General features: G+C 32.9%; 1 protein-coding gene across 3 annotated transcripts; it reads left to right on the top strand.

Moving 5' to 3' along the window:
- The first annotated feature begins 205 nt into the window (after window positions 1-205).
- On the top strand, window positions 206-21,754 carry foi (solute carrier family 39 fear-of-intimacy). Of its 3 annotated transcripts, XM_014233331.3 has the most exons (8): window positions 206-678; window positions 768-891; window positions 14,645-15,534; window positions 15,622-15,958; window positions 16,954-17,123; window positions 17,199-17,988; window positions 19,531-19,799; window positions 19,868-21,754. In XM_014233331.3, exons 3-8 carry the CDS (start codon window positions 14,959-14,961, stop codon window positions 20,027-20,029), a joined length of 2,304 nt encoding a protein of 767 aa, XP_014088806.2. In that variant the 5' UTR covers window positions 206-678; window positions 768-891; window positions 14,645-14,958; the 3' UTR covers window positions 20,030-21,754. The 3 variants fall into 3 exon arrangements, with proteins under 3 accessions (XP_014088806.2, XP_069968173.1, XP_036216516.2); XM_070112072.1 differs by having other exon boundaries at window positions 206-891; XM_036360623.2 differs by lacking the exons at window positions 206-678; window positions 768-891 and adding an exon at window positions 14,426-14,442.
- Window positions 21,755-23,229: the final 1,475 nt, after the last annotated feature.

Raw genomic sequence — 23,229 nt, 5'->3', positions numbered from 1 at the left:
GTCACTTGTCAAGCAGATAACCAATCCAATCATGAGCAAATCAATGACTCAGCATATACACAAACCATTTCATTGTTTAATGTTCTATTGCCATTTCATTCGCACATACATTCCACTTAAAATAGCCATCACACTCGTGGTTCCGTTCATTGCCTATAGAGCGTCACGCAGCACAGTGTTGTATTACTTGGTTATCTTTTTTATAAAATTAATTTCTAAAGTTGAAACAAGTATAATATTTGAAGCGTGTTAGTAATTTAAAAAACACATATTCGGATGTTTTATTTAATGTTACTAGATAATTTGGTTGGACGAACTCAAGGGACATATAATTTTGAATAAGCAAATAGTAGACCTCTGGTTTATGCAATAGGCAACTCTATTGGATAAGTGGACCCTGTAGTGTGCAGAATTGTGGCAAAATATTTAATTCCGCAATTTTAGTAATTATAATCCGGTTGGTGTGTAAACTTCAATTTTTTTTATTGTTAGTTTAATATTGCGCGTATGTTTGCGCTAAAGTATTGATAAAAGTATAATCTATAAAATCGGAAGTCTGATTTCAAAAAGGATAAATCGAAAACGGCATTAATGAGTTGGAAACGCAACAAAAACGATAAAAGGAGTGTACGGCGAATTGTGTGCAGGAAAACGGACGCCAGATCAGATTATCCTAAAGTAATAAGCACAAAGTGAATATTACGTGTAACAAGTTTTCCTTCGAAGTTTATTTGGCAAACAGCATTAATAGTTATAAAAACCAACAGGCAGGTGCTTCTGCGTTTCCACTGTCAAGTTTACGACAAGGATCTTTGTGTCTAAAAATCTGAATCGGCTCTGAATTAGGAATAGTTACAATTGATGCGAGGTATTACTGACTAGTGAGTAAAGGTAATGAATTAATTCTGTTTCCTGCAGTGTAATATAGCTTTTGTTTAAATTATTATAAATTTACGCCTAATATATTTCTCGTTATTTCCTGTGTACCACCATATAGAAATGCCGGTTTAAGGCAATTTCATAATATCAGATTGAAAAAAAAAAGTTTCCTTTATCCTAAATTTGCTTTAGATTGTATGTGAAAGTTATTTATAACAAACTTATATTATTCTTATACAACAACAGCAATCACACATTTTGACATTTTGGACGATTGGTTTTGGTACCATGAACAGCGTATTTTTTTCTTTTCTAAATTGTGTACTTAACAAAATTAAAAAGTAAACAAACTGTATAAATATTTGAATATTGGACCACTTGAAAATAACTTAGCAAACAATGGATATTTATAGCTTGCATATCATTGTTATATATTAAGAAGATTGTGCGTAGGACAATATTTAACATTGGCATTATATTGGTATTATATTTACATACATTTATATTTTTGTAATTGATTCCAATTTTATAAATACAAGAAATTCTCATTGCCTCTCATTAACGTTGACAATTTAGCGCAATTTTGTGATTATTAAAACCATGTGGACATTAAAATGTTCATAATACATATATATGTACTATTTTTAAAGATTGATTTGGCCGACATCCGGGGAGTGCGGACAAACGTGCTAGTGGCGATTGCATGTTGTCGAAAATGTTTCATAAAACTATAAATAAATCTCGGCACAGTTTGGAGGACGGATGTTACGCATACAACAGGAATACATACCAATATTTGCTTACATATAGCCGATTCAAAGGCAAATTGTTGTAAGATCAAAAATTCTCATAGCCAAACGTATTTTGGAAAAAAAAAAAAATAATGAACGTTAGCATATAAGAAGTAAATTGTTGCCAAATTCATTTAAGTATGCGGTGATAAGAAACGTTTGACCATTGAAATTACAGTCTACTGGGCTAATGTTATCGGTAGTAAGTGATAACGAATTTTATTATATGGATTAATGCATCGAAATATGATTTATATTTAGCATACACCTACAGATATTGAGGTATACATCTGCATATATTAATGTACATACATATTTCAAATATATTTTGATTGAAGGCAATATCAGCAATATAAATATTGGGTGTGAACTACAAATCATTGAAACTTATTTGATTTGTTTGTTGAAAGGGAAAATATAAATTTATATAAACATAAAATTAAGTTCAGTAACTAGTCTAGTACCTATGTAGCTACATACTTATATAAATTTTAATAACAACGTATTTGTATTTCTATTATAAAATAGCACAAAATTTATTCATGTACATACATACATAGGTATGTACAATATTCTAATGTTTTACATTTTTTATCATGTGATTTGACTAGACAACAGATTTTTAAATAGCCACGTGTCCATGACGCAATTTATAACTTGCAAAGTTATCAACCTGAAAATGAGTGCTATCTTGTAGTAAAAAGCTTACGTTGTGCATATAATGAGTGTGATGAAATAGTTCTTGAGTAGCGAGTAATCAGCCATTGTTTGCTGAATTTTGTTTCAATGTAACATTTCAGATAAAAACCTGAAAGTGTCCTATAACTCATAAATCACAATTTTTACAAGTACATACATATGTATACAAATAATTAAGCATTAAACCCTACAATTTTGTCTTATTTTTATCTACTCTTTTTTAATGAAATAAACTAAACAAGTAGATAATGTAGACGTTGTCTTCGTTGAAATATAAATCAATATGATCTAAGTTTTCATGATAAGAAAGTCCCAAGAAACTGTTAGAGTGATATTAATTCTCAGATCTCAGATGTGGGAAACATCGACAGGAGCTTTAGACTGTCAGCGGTTTTGGCTGTCTTTGGCAAATTTTTTGAGGTTTTTCTAGTCCTCATTTCAACAATGATAGTCACACGCTCAATTCGACAATTACGTTAACTATTTACGAATAAAATTACATTTTAATGACATTTGAGTTCAAATTAGCGGAACGGTTCGGATACACTCGTGCGTCATTAACGCTTAAAGTGAACTACTAGAACGGGAATGAACAAAATTTAATAGTTTTTTGTTTCTGTAAACAGCAGAAATAAATAAAAATAGTACTTGAAAATTTTATAACCGAAAAGCACTGTTTTTAGCTTATAATTTATGGCTCATCGGGAAAATCGAGCGGATCACACTAAATTCAATTACAGAAATTTTTTGATTGCAAAAATAAGCATTATTTACAGTTAGTGACGGTGATTATACAAAATGGCAGTGATTTACGTTAAAACAAAAAATTTATTAATTTATACCAGAAAAATTTAAATGTTGTTTTAAATGCTTTATGTGAATATAATAAGTATAATATATTTGTGATTTTAAAAGTGATGACCATCAGAAAAGTCGCCAGTTTAGGCGGAAATGTGAAATGCGATTAACGGTTTTCTTTTTGTTTAATGCAAATTCCGCTTACTCAAATTAAAAAAATGTAATTTATCACAAGGTTCAAATTGCGCATGTAATCACACACTGTGCAAAATAACAAACCACAATAAAAACATTGAGCCGCAAACTGAGCATTAAATACCAATACCGGCTCTGATTTCGACGACAATTTTGAGCTCTGCAAAATGTGTTAGCATACAAATACACATCCATACATATGTACATGTACGTAAGCATTTGTATTTGTTAGCAATTGTATTGTATTTGCTGATGCTAGCTTAAGAGTATACACAGTTGTGTTCGAAAAATTACCAGTGACTTCATTTGTGTTGAATTAGATTACGATTATCGGTGTGGAATTTGTGTTTCTTTTGTTTTTTTTTTTTACTTTTAATAACTTTTGATTGATAAGCTTATCAATCGTATTACGCAGAACATATATTTCTTGTAACTTTATGTTACGTCAATATTGAGCATATTTCGATAGAATTTTGTTTCTGTATGCATTGTTTTTTTAACAGATATTTTTTCCTAAATGAATGATTGAAGATTCATTTTATTCAATAACTAAATATATATAATGTACATTTACAGAATTCAATGTGCTTTACTAATCTGTGATTCATTTTGAAAAATGTTGGATGACCTACAATACCGTAACAGATTTCAGATATTGTAGTAATGCTTTAGAAAATAACCGGAATTTCGTGGAAATATCTTGTGTGATAAAAAAAGTTTTCCATACAAGAACTTGATGCCGATCGTTCTGTATGTATGGCTGCTTAATGCTAAAGTAGTCCGATGTCGGCGGGCCCGAAAAATGAGCAGCATCTTGAAGAGAAAAGGATATGTGTGGACCAAGCCATAAGCTTAAAAAGCTGCTTGGGTGCAAATTTTCGAAGTTTGCTGGTTGATGGCCAGGAGTAGAATCATTTCGTTCCCACGATAGTTGTGTCTACAAAGAGGGAACGGATCTGAGCATATTATCGGCCGAGCACTGTCACCACGGCCGCATTCTCCAAAACTATTTGGCTAGTATAATTTCAAAAAATGTTTTATTATGTTATTGGAGTGGCTGCTTTTGACCGAATAAGCATATATAATATTTCCTTTATGAGCGTAGACCCGACTGTCTTAGTCAAGTCCAGTAAACATTTTCAGGGGCTTCTTCAAAAGTTTTCAATACTTTAAAATTTTTATTTATTTTTTATTTTTGAACGAAACTGTAACCACATACACTTGTAAAACAATATGCTGATGCTTGGGTCAATAGCATTTTTAAGCGATTTTGATGACAGTGAAAGAAATCAAATGAACTCGTTAAGAGGTAGATAAAAATGATATGAAAGCGGCTTGCTTTAATTACAGAATTCGGAGTATTACATAAATACACATGTGCATGTTTGAATATATGAGAGTACTTGTATATATGCAAATAAGCTTCAATGTGCTGAGGTTTGCTCAAAAGCAAGTTAAATTTGATTGAAATGCGGTTTATTGCACTTCTAGACAGCTGACTGATGATCAGTTTTCATTAATATATGAGGCTTATATACTTGTATATAAAATTTACATATATACATACTACATATACTTATACATGGCACATGAGCAGGCTACTGTATGAAAATTTGGTGTCACGTTTTCACCGGGGTTAACTCCTAAACTACTGAACCGATTTTAGTAAAATTTAGCACACTGTGTCCAGTTTAATGCAACTTAAAAGATAGTTTATATCTTAGTTATGTTCAAAATTTAAACGTTTCATAAATATGTTTAAAAAATATACATATGTATTTCTAAGCAGCGTCATGTTTTCAAAAAAACTCGAAAATTCATTATTTTTTCAATTGACTAATATTTTGTATGAAACATTTTTCAAAATTAAAACTAAAATACTATCGCTTGTATGTTTATACCGGCAATAACGTTTTCGTCTTTATTCGTAAATAATATTTTCACTGTATTGAATAGTTTATTATAATAGTATTTAATGCACCATTATCAAAGCCACAACAACGCCTGGTCGGATCTTACCTTCTTAAGAGGCATTTTTTATAGCATATAAGCATCGTTGGCTCGAAACCGGGTTTAGAACCATATTCTCTTAGGCAAAGTTGTTTCGAATAATCCGTAGAACCTTTCCCGCATACGCGATTTTTGTTTTTTTATCTCCCTTTAAATCAACCGACTCTAATGTGCTGTGATCGCTTCTTTGTCCAAACTCTAGGTATAATGAATGAAGCGCTTTGAAAATACTATATAATATATATATATATATATATATGTATGCATGTACTTCCGAACTACATACATACGTGTGCCCATATGTATTGTATGATTAATAATACGTTTTTATGGTATATGCATGTATGTATGTAATCAGTATGCTATTCGCATTAAAATGTGGCCGTTAGTGTATTGCTGTTATATTTTAATTTTGATTTCATTCAATCGTGTGTATTGAATTTTAAACGAATTTGATTACATCAAAAAGGGACAGTCAATTGCACTTGACCAACTAAGCAATCAGTTCGACTGAGGAATTCGACCGTATTGACTTACTGATTGATAACTTACTTGCTGTTTCAGTGTAATTTATATACATACTATACATACAGTTAAGAGCAAAACATTAGACTTTGATCGTAAAAAGAAGATTGCACCGAAACCATAATACTATCTACCTTTCACATAAAACGTTCCTATACAAGAACTTCATTTTGTATGATAGCTATATGCTATAACGGTGCGTTCTGAACATTTTGTTCGCAGATTGTACCGTTGCCTTGACCAATAATCCAAATCTAATTTCGTAAAGATAATTTGTCAAATAAAAAAGTTTTCCATACAAGCACTTTATTTTATCGTTCAGTTTGTATGACCGCTATATGCTATAAAGGTTCGATATCGGCGGTTCCGTCAAACGAGCAGCTCCTCGGAGAAATAAAGGATTTGTGCAAATTTGCAGATCGATATCTCAAAAGAAAAACTCAAAAACTCTCGCGTACAGACAGACTGACAGGCAGCAATGGCTAAATCCACTCAGTTCGTCACACTGCTCATTTATTTTTACAGTTTATAGGGTCTCCGACGTTTCTTTCTGGATGTTCAAGGTATAAAGATATAATTTTACTTATTCCCACACTACAAATGCTTGACTGAGACCATAAATATGGCAAACACTGTATTTAACTTCCTAATTGTTTATAATTAACAGAATTCGCTTATTTTAAACTGCTACACTATATTGTGGCAATGTATGTATGTACATTCATATTTATATTTCATTCGCACACAATTTTTTTAAGATTTTGAGGTCTGCTCGTCACTCTACTACCTCAAGTTTCATATTGGCGATAGCTGTTAAGGTCAGTTTACACACAACAGTCGATGTCAATCAATCATTATCGATTAGTAAGGTTCTTCCTTACATTAGAATCACTTAAATGCAAAAATAATATGTCGGCGGCTTTACAAATAACCGTGACGCTTCATGGGTGTCAAAAAACGTCACTGCGCCCAACCTGCCATTAAAATTCAGTCAATAATTTTGACATATCTATAGACACTGCCACTGAATCAACTGTTACTAAATTGTCAACGCACTAATATATAATTAAGCTATATAAATTAAGATTTTCTTAATATTTTGGATTAGAGCTTTGTCTATTGATTGATTCTTTGGAAATCAATATGTTTGTGCGGCGGCAATTCATTTCCGCAATATTACTACTAATTATGAGTACTTGTAAGAAACAGCAGCGCAGTTCGTTGGTGAACCACATAAAAGCATTTCGCCGACATGATTAAAATTCACGAAGCTGCAGTTGAGACTGTAGCAAATTTTATTTATACTTATAGTACTCGTATATTGATACAGAACTAGCTTGACAGTGATGTTGAACTGCCACTGAACCGAAACTGATGTGTGCAAATGAAGTTTTAATAGTAAAATACGCCATTTTGTTGACGAGTGGACATAACTTAGCTGTATAAAAATCTGGGGTCGTCCCGGTAACCGATTATCTTGGGATTGGTTTAACCCTACTCATCGTTTTTATTGTAAAATTATCTATAGGCTCGAAGAAAATTTCTGTTTAAATGACTATTTAAGAAATCATCTTTCCAGTTTTAGGACCGTCTTTAACGTATACTTTTTTGCAGCCGATGTTGATGTTAGTCGAAGTAAGTTTAGAGGTCTGCAGAACGCTCCTTAAGTTTAGCATGAAACGGCATTTAGTTATGGCAAAGATTCACCGGCTGAAACATTTACCATACTTTATAAATGATTGAGGTTATAGTGATCTCTCGCAGGAGTAACTTGAATTTGACACCAAGATCATGAGTTTTGACTCCACCAGACTTCTATTTAAATAGTTTACAGAAGTTCTAGATGTTTACTGTTGTTGTAGCGCTGGTCTTGAAGTAAATTAAAACCTATACAGATCAAAAAGCTGGCATAAGTTTTCGCGAGATTTCAAAAATAGTAAAAAAGAGTAAAAAAATATTTTTATATTGATTTTGTTCGGTCAGTTTGTATGGTCACTATATGCTATAGTGGTTCGAGCTGAACAATTTTTTCGCAGCTTCTAGCGTTATCTTGGACCAAAAATTTTATGAATATATCTGTTGTTATATGTTAAATAAAAAAGTTTTCCATACAAAAACTTCATTTTGACCGATCAGTTGGTATGGCAGGCATATGCTATAGTGGTGCGATATCGGCGGTACCGACAAATGAGTAGCTTTTTAAAGAGAAAAGGAAGTATGCAAAATTTCAGATTAAAATCTCAAAAACAGACTAACTAGTATATACAGACAAAAAGACAGCCATGGCTAATTCGACTCAGCTCGTCACACTGATTAATTATATATGTATATATTTTATGGGGTCTCCGCCATTTCCTTCTGGGTGTTACAAACTTCGTGGCAAACTTAAGGGATTACATGGGTTTTGTCGAGCAACAAACGCCATATTTCCAATATTTTTTTTTCATATAAAAAATGAAATATTTTATTCAAACTTTTTGTTATTCCGAGTTACATATTTCATAAAGATTTTCCGAAATTTTCATAGGAAAATATTCAAAACTCGGTCATTTCCGGCAGTCCCTCGATAAAAAGGTGCTTTCACGTTGACAGCAGAACTTCTGACAGGATCATCAAAAGTGAAATGAAAAAAATAGGTGTTTGAACTAAGACTATATAACTAGTATTGAACGGAGAAAAACCAAATAGAGTGAAAATTGTATTTTTGACAGACTTTTTTACAAAAAAAAAATGCAAATTTTGGTGAAAGTTCTCGACGTTTTTTCTTATTTAAATAGTTGTAATTGAACAAAACAAAAACATTCGTTCAAGATCTTGTAAATTATAGCTTAAAGAACTGTGTAAAATTTCATTAAAATCGGTTTAGAACTAAAGATGTTATAGGATTAAATAAGACACTACAAAAAAAATTTTTTTTGAAGCTGTGAAACCCTTGTTTACCCCATGAGTATATTTCATGTTTAGAGTATAAAAATTATTTTGTGGCGTTGGTAAACATATTTGAGAAAAATGTTATTCATAAAAACTGATATACAAGTATGAGACATTATAAAAATAAATATTTTAAAATAAAAGTATATAATTTTTCTCGCTACTGTACGTATGTATAATATATGTATAGGTACATACCATGCTTTGGTCATGTAGACAACAATTTCCAGCCAGTGTCAAAAAACCAGTATGAAATTGTCGCAGAAACTCAATGATACAAGGCTTTAGCTACAGGCATTTGCATATGCCATATACATGATATGTACAATACAATATTCTTTAATAAATTTATTTTAATTGTTGCAACAGACAGTTATTCGATTTTGATTTCCGTGCGCCAAAAATTATTATTAGACATCAAGTGAACCTTATTCGACGATATTCAACCAAACTTTGTAAACTTTGTTTCGATGACTTTTCGACCATGGGATTTCCCATTAAGCCTTGACCTTGCCTCACAATAGGTGTATGTAGTATCTGACTGTGTATGAGAGTGTGTATGCGAGTGTGTATGAGTGTGTGTATGTGTGTGTGTGGGTGGGTGGGTAAAACGACCTTGCACAAATCAGAAAGTTCGTGTAAATTGTACTTAGACTCCTGCTAATGTCTTCGGCAATAAACCGTTAGGTATGAATTGCTTTTACATTTTCTTACAAATAACAGTTCTTTGCATAGCATTCATACTATGTACAAGCATATGTTTGTATTTGTATACTAAACTGTCTATTAATTGCCACCTTACGCTAGCGGCCGCATGGTACGCCCGCGTTCTTGGTTATTATGTCGATAATTTCTAACGAAGTTTTGCCGGTTTCGTTCATGAAAATGCTTCAACACGTTCATGGTCGTGGTTTAGTTATTGTTGTTGTTGTTATTGTTATTTTGTAAATATTAAGCTTTGTTTATGAAAGTTTTGTGTTGTCGGTTGACTTTGGCGGGCATACTTGAGTTCGTGCGCCTGTATGTATGCTTCTATATATAAATATATACATATAATACATATATATACATGATTTAACCGCAATAACGCATTTCTGTACGCACGCCCACGCCGATACCGACTTTTGCGAATTTCAGCGAGTGTTTTGCAAGTTTTATCAATAGATTTTGTGCTTATATAGCTATGTATAGCTATATATGGTACATACCGTTAGACATGCAAACGCATTAGTCGGTAAACTGGAAAACTATCTAAAAATAAATATGTATTTATGTATGTTTGCATGTAACTGCCGTCGCGTTTAACCAAAAAACTGTTAACTACAACTAACTGTTGCGGTAAATACACATCTACATACGTACATATATGGTATATCATATTTATATAAATGCAGCTGGTTTTTGAACGTAACGCAAATTTTATGGCCCAAACGCTTTTGGATGTATTTTTATTTACTTTTTATGTCTCTGGATTTTTTTCTTCTATTTTTTTTTTTTTGTTGATTGAGTTTGCCGCATTTTAGCTTGGACTCTACTCTCCAGTTGTGCTGTGTTCGGTGTCGCGTAAATAAGCGCACGCATGTTTCGTGCAAGCGTCTGTCTACATTCACTTTGTTTTGATTCCCCCTGCGTTTTTCGTACGTTTCGCGTCATAATCTGGAATTTGCATTTGCAAAAGGTGTGTCGCAAAATAATAAAAAATGTAAATGAAATATTTTCTCATCTCGTGATGCATATAAAAGAATTAAAATACTTGCTTGACACCGCCTACCACGTCAGACGTTGATTAATGGCGTGTCGTATTAAATTGTGGAATCATAACTGATCTAAAAATTTCCTAAAAGATATGCATATGTACATATATTTTTAGCAGTGTTACCATATTGTGGTATTCTCTACAGTTAAAGAGTTGAATGAAATGTACAAATTTAATTAGTTGAAATATTTTTAAAATAAAAATTAACTATAATTTTACACAGCGAAGAATTTTAATAATAACTATAATAATTTAAATTAAAAAAATTAAATGAAAAAAATATTTAAAAAATTTTTAAAATTTAAATACTAATAGTAAAAAAAATAGCCGTTGCCAAATTCCATAATGATATCTTGTCAAATTAAAAAGTTTTCCTTACAAAGATTTAATTTTGTTCGGTCAGATGCAATATAAGCTATATGCTATTTTGGTACGATCTGAATAATTGGTTCAAAGATTGTAGCGTTAACTTGGATAATAATTTGTGCCAAATTTCGTGAAGATATCTTGTCGAATAAAAAGTTTAGATATATTTCCCTCAGTGAGGCTTACATGAGCTGGTTTACGATTGCGTTCTGTCATCAAGTTTCACTTCATATTTATATCTAGTTGACTATTTCAAATTTCCGAGACTAAAAGTAAGTCTGTAGAATTGTCGGTTGGAAAAGCCGCGTCTTTCATGAAAACCAGATGACTTTGAATTTAGTTATCATTGACGTTTTAGAATATGTGTAACTACAAACAGCTAAAACAGCATGGTTCTCTGCAATTGTTTGAGAATTGCACGAAAAGTCATGTTCATCTACACACTTGTAATAATTACTGTAGAAAATAATGCCTACATTTAGGCGTAGAGACAATAAAAGCAACGAAGAGAAAAGTGAGAATAAAAGTCAATCTGAAAATTAACTGAAATTGGTCGATCGTTCCCACGACAGCCGGGTCTAGATAGCCGGAACGGAGTCAACTCGGCATGATTCTGCCGCTACAACAACAACAACAACACCGTCTTCTATGTGGATTTCAAAGTCCAAAAAATATGATGCTAAAAATTGCAGATATGTATTTCAATTCCTTGAATTTCAGCAGTTTTTGCCGACCAAAAACTATATACTCAAATTTTTTACTATCCAATTATCGAAAAAAAAATTTTTTTATAGATTAGAATATTTGTAATTCGTATTATACCGTTACTTCGTTATGATATTCATTTATCTATCTTTATATTTTGATGTTTATGTTTTTGTTGGTTTTTTTTAATTTATTTGTTATTGTTTATTTTTGTGGTTTTTTTTTTAATTTTGTTTTTATTGTTTTTATTTTTCTTTATCGACACAAATATTATACCAATCAAGCGCATGTGATTATAAATCATTTGTTTGAGTACCTCAATTAATCCAATCATCATTTGTATTGTGAAAACCACCTGACGTCAACAAAATAAACTCTTATTTTGAATTGATAAACGGCAGATGACTTGTTTTTCGCAACAAAAGTGGATTGTCAATAGAAGATCACTTCCGCACATCAATTAGTATTACTCTGATTCGTAGCGGTTTATTATTGTTGCATTACATGTACATGAACGTACAGTTGGTGGGCTTGTTAATAGGGACGGTTATACAAATGTTTCACAAAATTCGATTTTTTTTCTTTTTAATTCGATTTTTAATGATTTCGAATATATTAAAAAGTCAAAAAAAAATCGACACTCAACGTGAAGAAATTTCACCTTAACACTATTCGGATTTTGCTTTCGTGTCAAGGAGTGAATCAACCCAAAGTCATGCATTGTGATACCCTGACATTAGGTTTGTTTCTATTTTAAGTTGGCACGATTCATTATCGCGCCTGAGTCAATGAATCTGCTATTAACTTAATTATGTATACCGATATTCTTACCGAATTTGGTTTCTAATGGCATTCTGGTGTATTTGGTCTGACAATGACGACATCTCGATAACTGCAAAGGTAAAGAGAAAATGTGGAAAATTTTTTTTATTTTTAATTTTTTTCTGCGGGGACACAATTCCGAAAATTTTTGTGGTTTGGTCTGTTTAAACTTCAGTAAACGTTGGATGGAGGACAGTAGGTGTGCATCTAGTATCAAGTGGGGTTATTGCGAATTGAGTCAGAATGAAAATTTCGTGAATATATCTTGTTAAATAAAAAAGTTTTCCATACAAAAAGTTGGTTTTTACCGATCAGTTTGTATGGCAGCCATATGCTAGAGTGGTCCGATATCGGCCGTTCCGATAAATTAGTAGCTTTTTCGGCAGTAAAGGACGTGTTCAAAATTTCAGATCGATATCTCTAAAAACTGAGGGACCTAAATCGCGTATACACAGACCGACAGACAGATGGACATGGCTGAATCGATTCGGCTCGTCACGCTGTTCATTTATATATATTTTTTATAAGGACTCCGACGTTTCCTTTTGGGTGTTACAAACTTCGTAGCAAACTCAACCTGTTCAGGGTATACAAAAGCATAATAATAAATAAATAAATTCAATTAACTGGGAAATCAATTAACTGAGTCTCTCGTTCAATTTCGTACAATTAAGGGCGTTCAAATATGTGGAAAATTTACTTTTATTTTGTACATATGTATATATTTTTATGCAATAACCCGAGAAACATTTAATTGGGGGCCAATTTAACATAATTTCTGTAGGCAAACGATTTCTAACATAAAATATAATTAATGTACATATGTAAGTACAGTGAACCCACTGCCAATAGATCAAATCAAATATTATGATACAAAAACTTTTACTCCATATAAAATATAATATAACTATTAGAATTACATTATATTAGATTGAGATATCGAACAGAAATTCAAAAAAAAAATAATAATTTACAAGAAGCTGCTATTTTATTGTAATCTTCGATATAGAACTGCTATAATCGTTGTCATATCGCTGTCATACAAAATCATCGATTAAAATTAAGTTCTTGTATGGAAAACTTTTTAATTTGACGAGATATCTCCACGAAATTCGGCATGAATTATTGTTCAAGGCAACGGTACAATCTGCGAACAAAATGTTCAGATCGGACAATTATAGCATATAGCTGTCATACAAAATCATCAATTAAAATTAAGACCTTGTATGGAAAACTTTTTTATTTGACAACATATCTTCATGAAATTTAGCACGGATTAGAAATTTAGCAAGGCAAGGCTGCGATCACCGAACAAATTGTGCAAATCGGAACAGCATATCATATAGCTGTTATACGTATTGACCGATACAAATGAAGATAAAGATCTTTTAATACCCTTTTATGTTCTCAGAAATTCATCTGTGCAAGTTATTATGGCTTCGCTGCAGCCGTAGTTAACATTCTTTCCCGTTATACAATAATACTTTCCAATAAGTAATTTAAGCTTTTCTGCTAAATAAGCAGTTGTTAGTTTACCGATTTAAAGAGCCTGTTGAAACCTTAAGTAGTTGAAACAACTAATTCCAATAATAAAAAATAAAAAAAATTATAAATACGTCGCTCCTTTATTCGAAGTCATCAAAAATATATATCGCATTGCGCAGCATTTCAGCTGCACTCCAACAACTGTAAATAAATTAATTTTTTTTTTTATCTTTAAAGCGTCTTCTCAAAAGAGTCTGTTTAAGGCAATAACTCAAAAGCAATCAGCGCACATATGTTCTAAGGTATACATAATGTACTTATAAGCACATATGTATGCATATGCATATATTTAAGTGTAATTGCATATACAGACACACGCACCGAAAACTATCGCCGGTTTGCTGTGTAGGTTTCGTATTAATTGTTTTACATAAAGAAATCAGTGTTGAGTGAGTGACCAAGGTTGTCGGTTCATTTATGGTAGCGTTGAGAACACACTGCCCAAGTGGGATGCGTTTATACGCCGCCAAAGATTTGAGATGCTGACACGCGCATAAGCGCTACAGCACAAAAGAACTTTAGTGTTTTTTTTTTAATTGTATTTTTAATTATTTAGCTACTTAATAAGTACATTTCCAAATTTGTTTATATTAATACCGTGATTTTTTCTTGCTGATTGCAGATAACAACAAGTGGGCATGCGCGTCGAAATGCGGCAAACACTGCTTTAAACAATTTAAATTTAAGTTAAATTCAAATAATAAAAGCATAACTACATACTCACACACACACACACACCAATATATGAAAAGTGAACGCCGTGATTGTATGCGCCGGCGTGTGTGTGCGTTTTGTGGTGTAACAATACAAAAAGTGTAGACATATCTGTGCTGTGCGCAGACGTGTTTCTCTCAACGCTTTGCAAAGTATTCCCTAAAATATTATTTTGCAATAATAAAATATCAAACATTACCAGCAGCGAAGCGAAGCAACACGATGGCACGCCATATAATGGCCGTTTGCGTCGTGTGCCTACTGTGCGCCGATCGCATACCCTGTCAGGAGCATGTCATAAATGATTATATGGCGAATGCTGCTGCATACCCGCCGCCACATTTCGAATATCAACAGTTAAATGCGCGCGTGCACGAGCGACGTGACGCTTTACGCTTCGGCATGGACTCGCTGACTGGCGGCACACACAAACGTGCAGTTAACGCGAAAGCTGATGACGAACTTGACATTGAAACAACAACGAGCCACATACATAGTAATAAACCACATCGAAGAAAACGACATGCTGGACATGCGCACGATGATGAGACGACGACCAGCGCCTTGCATCCACCCGAGATCACAGCGGAATTCCTGCAGCGTATATTTGTCGAGTATGGACATAAGGCTGATGGCACAATGACAGTGGAAGAATTTCAGCGCATACTGAAAAAGCTCGGCTTGAATCAGCTGATAGAAGGAGATAGTTCAGCACAACAACAACAGCGACAAGAAAAAACCGCCCAACGTTTACAGCATTCTGCGACGAACCAGCAGCAGGCGACCAGCAATGGCACTGTAAGTATTGCATTTTACTTTTAATTAACTGATCCTTCGCTACTGCTACTCTAACTCACCCACACCTTTCTTTCAACCACTTTGCAGTGTGTTAGCGATGCCGCACTAGTCTACCATGTCCAGCCACATAAACGAATTGAACACACACACCTGCATATCGAGCGCGCCCTGAATTGCAATGATACCGATGCAACAGATTGTGCGCATGCGCAACAAAATCAATCAAAGCATAGAGTGTTGCATGAACACACGCCAAATTATACGATTAGCAAAGAGGATATGCTGCATCTGTGTCCAGTATTGTTGTATCAAATGGCGTCACCACTGGCTGGTGATCGCGCCGGTTGCATAGATTCCTCGATACTGGAGCATGTTGAAGCATACGAAGCGAGCGAATACGACGCCAAGGAGGATATTGTTTATGGTGAGTAAAAGTTGGCACACGTTTCAGAACGTCTTGAGTGAGGTTAAATAATGTTACACACATTAGTAAGAGGCGTTTTTTAAAACTAGTCTCTAAATGAATGTTAGGGGAGTGTTTCAAAAGCTCTAAATTAAATAGTTGTTGGAGGAAGTTATTTTCTTATGATCTCAAAACATATTCGTACTTTTATATTATTAAAAAGTGGATTTGAAGTCAGACCGTGGAGTAAGATGTCTCTAGTAGAGTATAGGCTTACTGAGTGTTGGAAAATGTTGTTGTAGCGTAAGTATACAAATAATATTGACGAATGCTGTCGAGCAGACAATCTTTGGCTGAGCTTTTCTGTAGTTTGTCTGGGTACTGGGAATTCGGGAGTACATGTGATGGAGGAGAGGGCACAACAGACTCTAGGTCGCGGTGCAAACCTCATACTATTCTAATTCTAAAAATCTTTGGCTTAGACGGGACTGTCATGGAAACGGGTCCTAATGTTATTTATATAATTTGAACTCTAAAAAACTTATAAATTACTTATATTTAAATTTGGGTTAAAGCTTTAGGAGTCGAAATTTCCCATAGTGGATCCTATTCATCTCTTCGGCACAGCAAAGAGTTTCTTATCTCTCTAAATTTGCTCAATATTCCAAGATTAGTCTTCAATAACCTATTGAGATCCCAAAACTTAAACAAAAGTCGTTCAGGGAATAATTTTTAGACTCCACTATTATGTTTATGTGATCTTTAACTAATTTTGATAAAATTTCCAATGTTTATCACAAATGAGAGCAAAGAGCAAGATGTGGGGATGCTTAAGACACTATATTATTCGACCAAAATTTATCAGTTTTTTATATATATATATATATTCTTTACATCTCCTTCACCTCATTTTTTTTAACCTCAATATTGAAGACCCAATTTATGTATACTATAATGTCATAGTCATGTGCAAATTTGTCTATAAACTATATTGATCGACGCCTAAACTATTACAGTCTGGATATACGCATTTATCTCCGTTTTCGCCTGTGGCATTTTGGGACTTGTTGGTGTGGCAATCATACCCTTTATGGATTCGCGGTATTACAAGTACATTATACAATATTTGGTGGCACTGGCTGTTGGCACCATGACCGGTGATGCTTTGTTGCATTTACTACCACATGTAAGTACCCCCGAAAAACATTTATTCTTAAATTTCGCCTTTTGATTTACAAAAATAAATCAATCCTTCACTCAGTCTCTAGCTGGTCAGAGCGAGCAAAATATGATACTGAAAGGACTCGGCTGCATGAGCGGCATTGTTTTCTTCTATATGACCGAACATGGACTCACCATGATCGCGGAGTGGCGCAAACGTATAGCCAAAAGTGATACGAAACAACAATCGCGTGCCAAAGTCGTACGTGATCCCGATTCTTCGGTCAACAACTCGGTTGCTGGCGATAAAGTATGCAAGTCCAAGTACAGCTCATATCCTTATTGTTACGATGAGATCGCTATGGATACAAAAAACGATATGCATTTGCCCGGCTCAAAGCTGAACAACATTTCTGATTTATCTGGTGAGTTAATGGGTGTTAGTAATAATGTGGAGCGTAAGCGTAATGGCAAAGCAGACGCCGAAGACAACGATGCGGTGGCGCAATCCCTAATACCTGTGTGGCATCACAATCATCAAGATCATCAGCATTCACAGCCACAGCACCACCACATACACCTGCCCGACAGCAATACGATCTCAACCGATTTAGATGGCAATTCGATGGGTGGCGGTGGTGGTGGTGGTGATGGCCATAGTCATGCTTTGGTCTACAATCCGACGGTGGCCACCAATGGCAATGCCAAAGAACATTCATTAGTCAGCGATTCCGTTCCAACTGTGATATTACGTGAGCACGAGTCATCGCATCACGGGCATAGTCATAAGCACGGACACGTACACTCGCCACCGGAATCGTTAAGTGCTGTTGTCTGGATGATTATCATGGGTGATGGCTTGCATAACTTCACCGACGGCATGGCAATAGGTATGTACAAATGTTTTCATATCACAATTTCTATAACAATTATAAGCAGTGTGTCTGGAGTGAAGTACGTAAGGTTTAAATATGCAAGTGCAAACGTCATTTTAAATAGTTAAATAGATTTTTATAGGTGCGTTTATGGCATATAAATTAACAATCTGACTGGAATACATACTTTTCACCAAATAAATAGCTGCTTTCATTAATATATTTTTAGATATATATTTGAAAGTTATGTATGTCAGAGCAATTAAATGTACATCCACATCATACATACTTATATACAAAGTACGCAATATTCACATATTTTTGCAAATTAGAACCGTTGAGTTTACTGGTGAAAACGCAAACAGCTGTTTATAAATTTCATGTTAACTTATTATTAAAAAAAAAAAATTCTTTAAAATTTTTAAAACAATGTTGTTATAAAATACGTATTGTACTTTTATAGCCGCGGCACAGTGGTATTTTGTTGGCAAAAATTGTATTAAATTTCGATAAACTAATGAAATTTTTTTTAGGGAGTCTAAACGAAAAAATAATTGTATGCTCCGACCAACTAAATAAAGACTTAAACTATTGAAATTTTATCTAGACCTGGTCAATAAGTTTTGAAAGGAAAAAAAATCAGAATATTATGAGACCCATTGAAAAAAGAAGATAAAATAACAAAAATGTGAGGAAAAATAATTTACGGATACTCTCAGGTCGGGAAGGGGAAGGCAAGGGGAGTAGTTGAATTTTTAAGAATTAAAAACGGTTTATCTCCATTTCCGCCAAAACTACGAGTTCTATGAAAAAAAGTTGTAGACAATAAAAAAAATCTACAATATTCTTGTTAACACATTTTTCCCATAACCTCAAAATTTTTTTGTGAAAAATTCAATTAACCAATTTTTTGCTTTTTTTTATGTTTATTTCGTATATATTTTTTCTTTCACGAAATTTGGAGGTAATCAACGATTTTAAGGCCCAAATACAATTATTCTTATTTTCTTTAATTTAAAATATTTATTATTTTATTCTGTTTTGACTTAATATCGGAATATAACCCCAAGTTTCAATCAAACCATCCGTTGTCAAAGTATCTGCTACGATTATTCTTAATTATGATAGGTATGCCATTGGTAGAACTTACTCACAAACCAAGTTTTCTTAAAATATTTATTTATGCTTAAAATAAAAATTAAATTGTACTACATGCAATTGATTGTAGAATAAAAATTCTAAATCCTAAAAATTTATGATTACATATGTATGTTTGTGGTTTTGGAAATTCTCTTCACTAAATCTCTACTCTTTGGAAATTTGTTTATTTTAATATTTTGTTTTGTTTAAGATTAAGAAAGTGTTCTATTTCATTTACGATTATTTTTTGTTGTTGTTGTTGTAACACAATTTTATTGGCAACTTAAAAGTCCAAAACAATTATTGTCTTCTGTTTTCATTGATTCGGCTGTATACGAAACGATTTATTTCATCTTCTAAAACAAAAAAAAAATTATATATTGAATTTATCGTTAATATGTCATCATGCTCTTACAGGCGCTGCTTTCGCTGAAAACATTGCCGGCGGCTTCTCCACATCGCTAGCGGTATTTTGTCACGAACTGCCACACGAACTGGGCGATTTCGCAATACTCATCAAAGCGGGCATGTCCATCAAAACAGCAGTCTATTACAATTTATTAACGAGCGTGCTCAGCTTTTTTGGCATGATAATCGGTATAATTTTTGGACAATCGCCAAATGTAGCCCAATGGATGTTCGCTGTAGCCGCCGGGCTCTTCATCTACATAGCGCTTGTCGATATGGTAAGTCATGAAAATATCACCTATTTTTCTAAGTATTTGCTATAATTTGTGCTATAATTTTTTCACAGATGCCGGAATTATCGTCGGCACACAAGACACTGGAGCAATTCTTATTGCAAATACTTGGCATGTGCACTGGTGTTGCCATAATGCTGTTAATTGCATTATACGAGGGTGATCTCTTAAGCGTCTTCTCTTCGGCTTCAACGACAGCCACACACAAACATTAGTGATGTCTACAATTGGCTGAAAGCAGATATGTAATAGTTAATACAAAAAAAAAACCCACCAGCCACACAAAAAATGCCATTACACCATTTGCTATTCCGCACATAGAATGCGAAGAGCGAAATGAGCAAAGCTCTGCAACTACGTTCGTTGACACACATTTAAGCTCGGCTCGCACGTAAAATGTTGCATATACATTTAATTTCTTTAAACGCCGCATATACATGTTGTGCTGAGCGTTTTTTTTCAAAATGATTGCATAATGCATATTTCGCATAAAGCGAAGATGAAGAGTTTGAGTTGGATTAAAATTAATTGCATAGATTTCTCACACGAAAGTGTTGATTATGCCACAATACTTTGTCGTACATATAAATAAATCATATTTTATTATTATTACTTTTTATAGCTGATAATGTCATCAAAGCAAGTGAATAACTGTAGTATTAAGCGAATGAGAAAGTAGTTGAGTAAAATCAATTGAAATGTAAACTGTGGAATTAAATATTTTTCTATTTCTTCACGCTATAACTAAGATATGCTAAAGAAAACAACTACAAAAAACAAATAAACTAAAAATATGGTGCTGCATTATTTATGTACGCATAATTATATATATAACTACACATACACGTATATATACATATATCTGTGCACTCACAAATGTAGGTGTCAATATATATACGTATATACTATATACTTATGTATTATATATACATAAATATTTTTTTGGATACTTTTTTTCTAAGCGCAAAACTTTGTATTTGCACACGAAATTATTGCAATCGTTGAAATCACTTTTACACACACATACATATGTCTGTCCTATGCGTTGCCATAAGCTATAATGCAGGCGCGCAATTGAATTTGTAAGTTTTTTCAACAATAAGTTGCAGTTGTAGTGAATTTCACTATTTCTTACAATTTATATACTTTTTTTATACAACAACAAAGTAAAGCATATGGAATGATGTAATAAACTGAGCAGAAAGGAAATTTACAAAAAAATCAAAAAAAAAAAACTACTTTTAAACACTGCAAAAAGTGCTATTTAAGTGAATACATACTATACACAGACTTACTTATATATATATATATATAGATATATTTAATGCAAACATTAATGTTAATTGTATTTTTCATAGGTTGAGAAGTGCGACAACAACACAATGTTATATAACACTCATAGTATATTATAACGTAGAACACGCTGCTTAAGTTTAACACAGCACATATATTATAGTAATTTGTTTAAAAAAAAAAAAACAATTAAAACATTATTAACTTAACCACACTTTTGTAGTTTGGGCGAGCGTAGTTTAAATTGCATTTTTTTTACAAAATTTCAAAAACACCATCAGCGTTGTAAATATTTTACACAACAGTTTTGTATTTCATTTCTATTTTTTTAAGGAAAATAGCACGCACGCATTTCTTATATAACCTCATACACGTCATAAATATTTTATTGTAGTATAAAACATTTTCTTATATTATATTTGTACTTAATTCGTTTCTCAGTTCATTGCTGATTAAGTATTTGCGATAGTGTTAGTTAAGTTTTGCATTATAATTAGCATACGTACATAGTTATAGCGACGTTAATATATAAAAACAAAAACACGAAAAACACACAAGAACTATTTTGTATGCAACCAAGCAATCAGGCAGCTCACTTAAGCGTAAAATATTTAATAAACAGCAGTTATAATTTCCTAATTTACAGATTTAACGTGTTTTATTTAACTGTTTTTTATTTTATTATATATTTTTCTTATTATTATTATTTTAGCAGCTATTAATTGTTTGTACTACTTTGTTGTTTACAAACACACCTACTGTTTACATTTTCCCAAGCACAACACTTAAATTCTTTTTTTCACAAACTAAAACTAATAAAAAATTACTTCAAACATTAAAAAAAAAACAATATGCAAAGGATTTCCTAACTGTAACTGTGAAATTCAAAGAATGAAAAACGACAAGTAACGAATAAAATTTGTGATTTTTACCTTTAAAAGCGTAGATTTGCAAAATGCATAATTCATGCATACATATATTCAACTAAATACATACATACTTACAAACATATACATACATACATGTATGTAAATGTATATTATAACATTTAAATCTAGTAAACACGGCAAAAATTGCAAATAAATGTTTTCTACAACACTTGTAAACACACGAGACTTCCTAAGGAGTTACCTAATTAAGCTAATAAACAGTATTCTTACATACATATGTACATTCACACCTGCATGGAGGCATATACACAATATGTTAAATGTACAAGCAGAATATAAATAAATGAATTGATTTTCAATACATTAAGAAACTTCTTCTAAGACAGGGTTTAAGTATTTACAAGGTAGTTTGGAATTGAACACAACGGTATTACAAGCACTACTACTTCCCTGAAATGTCGAAACTGAATCAAATTCTTTCAAAAACGAGCGTAATGCATACATATCTGAACCTATGCCTGATATATCAGAATGACCGCAAATGACCAACTTCTAATATTGATAAATTTAAAGTAGAAACAAAGCCGCTGTTCACTTACTAACAACGAGAGCAGAAGCTTTTGGTTAGCATCGGGTATCTGTGCCGTTAATGAAAAAAAGGTTCTTGAGTATGGAAACCAATGTGCAATTTCCTAAATCTATTTGTTTTGCAATGCATAGTTAGAAAGCTGCTGAGAGGTTCATATATCGCCTCTGAAAAGGAAATTAAGATCACAGTCACAATACAACACTTACCGGCTCAAACAGGGTTAGATTGCCGAATCACCATTATCAACAAACACCTATTTTGCTATGCTTCTCGAGGATTGATCTAACTATTTCAGCATGGGTAAGTATTCATGTAGGACCCCCTCGAGACAGCTCGTTTCCTGGACCTACTCTCAAATAAACTAGATGACAACTGACTCACCATTCCTCCGAAGAGGGTTTTAGTTATCCGTTAAAACAACAACAGCACACTAAATATATGTATTATTGGAGGCAGGGAAAATCAATGAGGAAGTAATTGTTCTTTGAACTTAAAGTAACGTCGGAAAGATTTATTAAAGCATGTAAGCGTCACATATATGAAATATTTTAGAGATAGGTGTTAGATGATACGCTGGGTACACTCTAACAAACATTTGCTGAAAAGTTTAGAGATGTGCAAATGGACTCAGCAAAGCTACAAT

The sequence above is a fragment of the Bactrocera oleae genome, chromosome 6, assembly GCF_042242935.1.
Source record: "Bactrocera oleae isolate idBacOlea1 chromosome 6, idBacOlea1, whole genome shotgun sequence".
NCBI lineage: Eukaryota > Metazoa > Arthropoda > Insecta > Diptera > Tephritidae > Bactrocera > Bactrocera oleae.
Note: the sequence above shows the minus strand (reverse complement) of the source record. Positions and strands in the feature narration are given on the sequence as shown.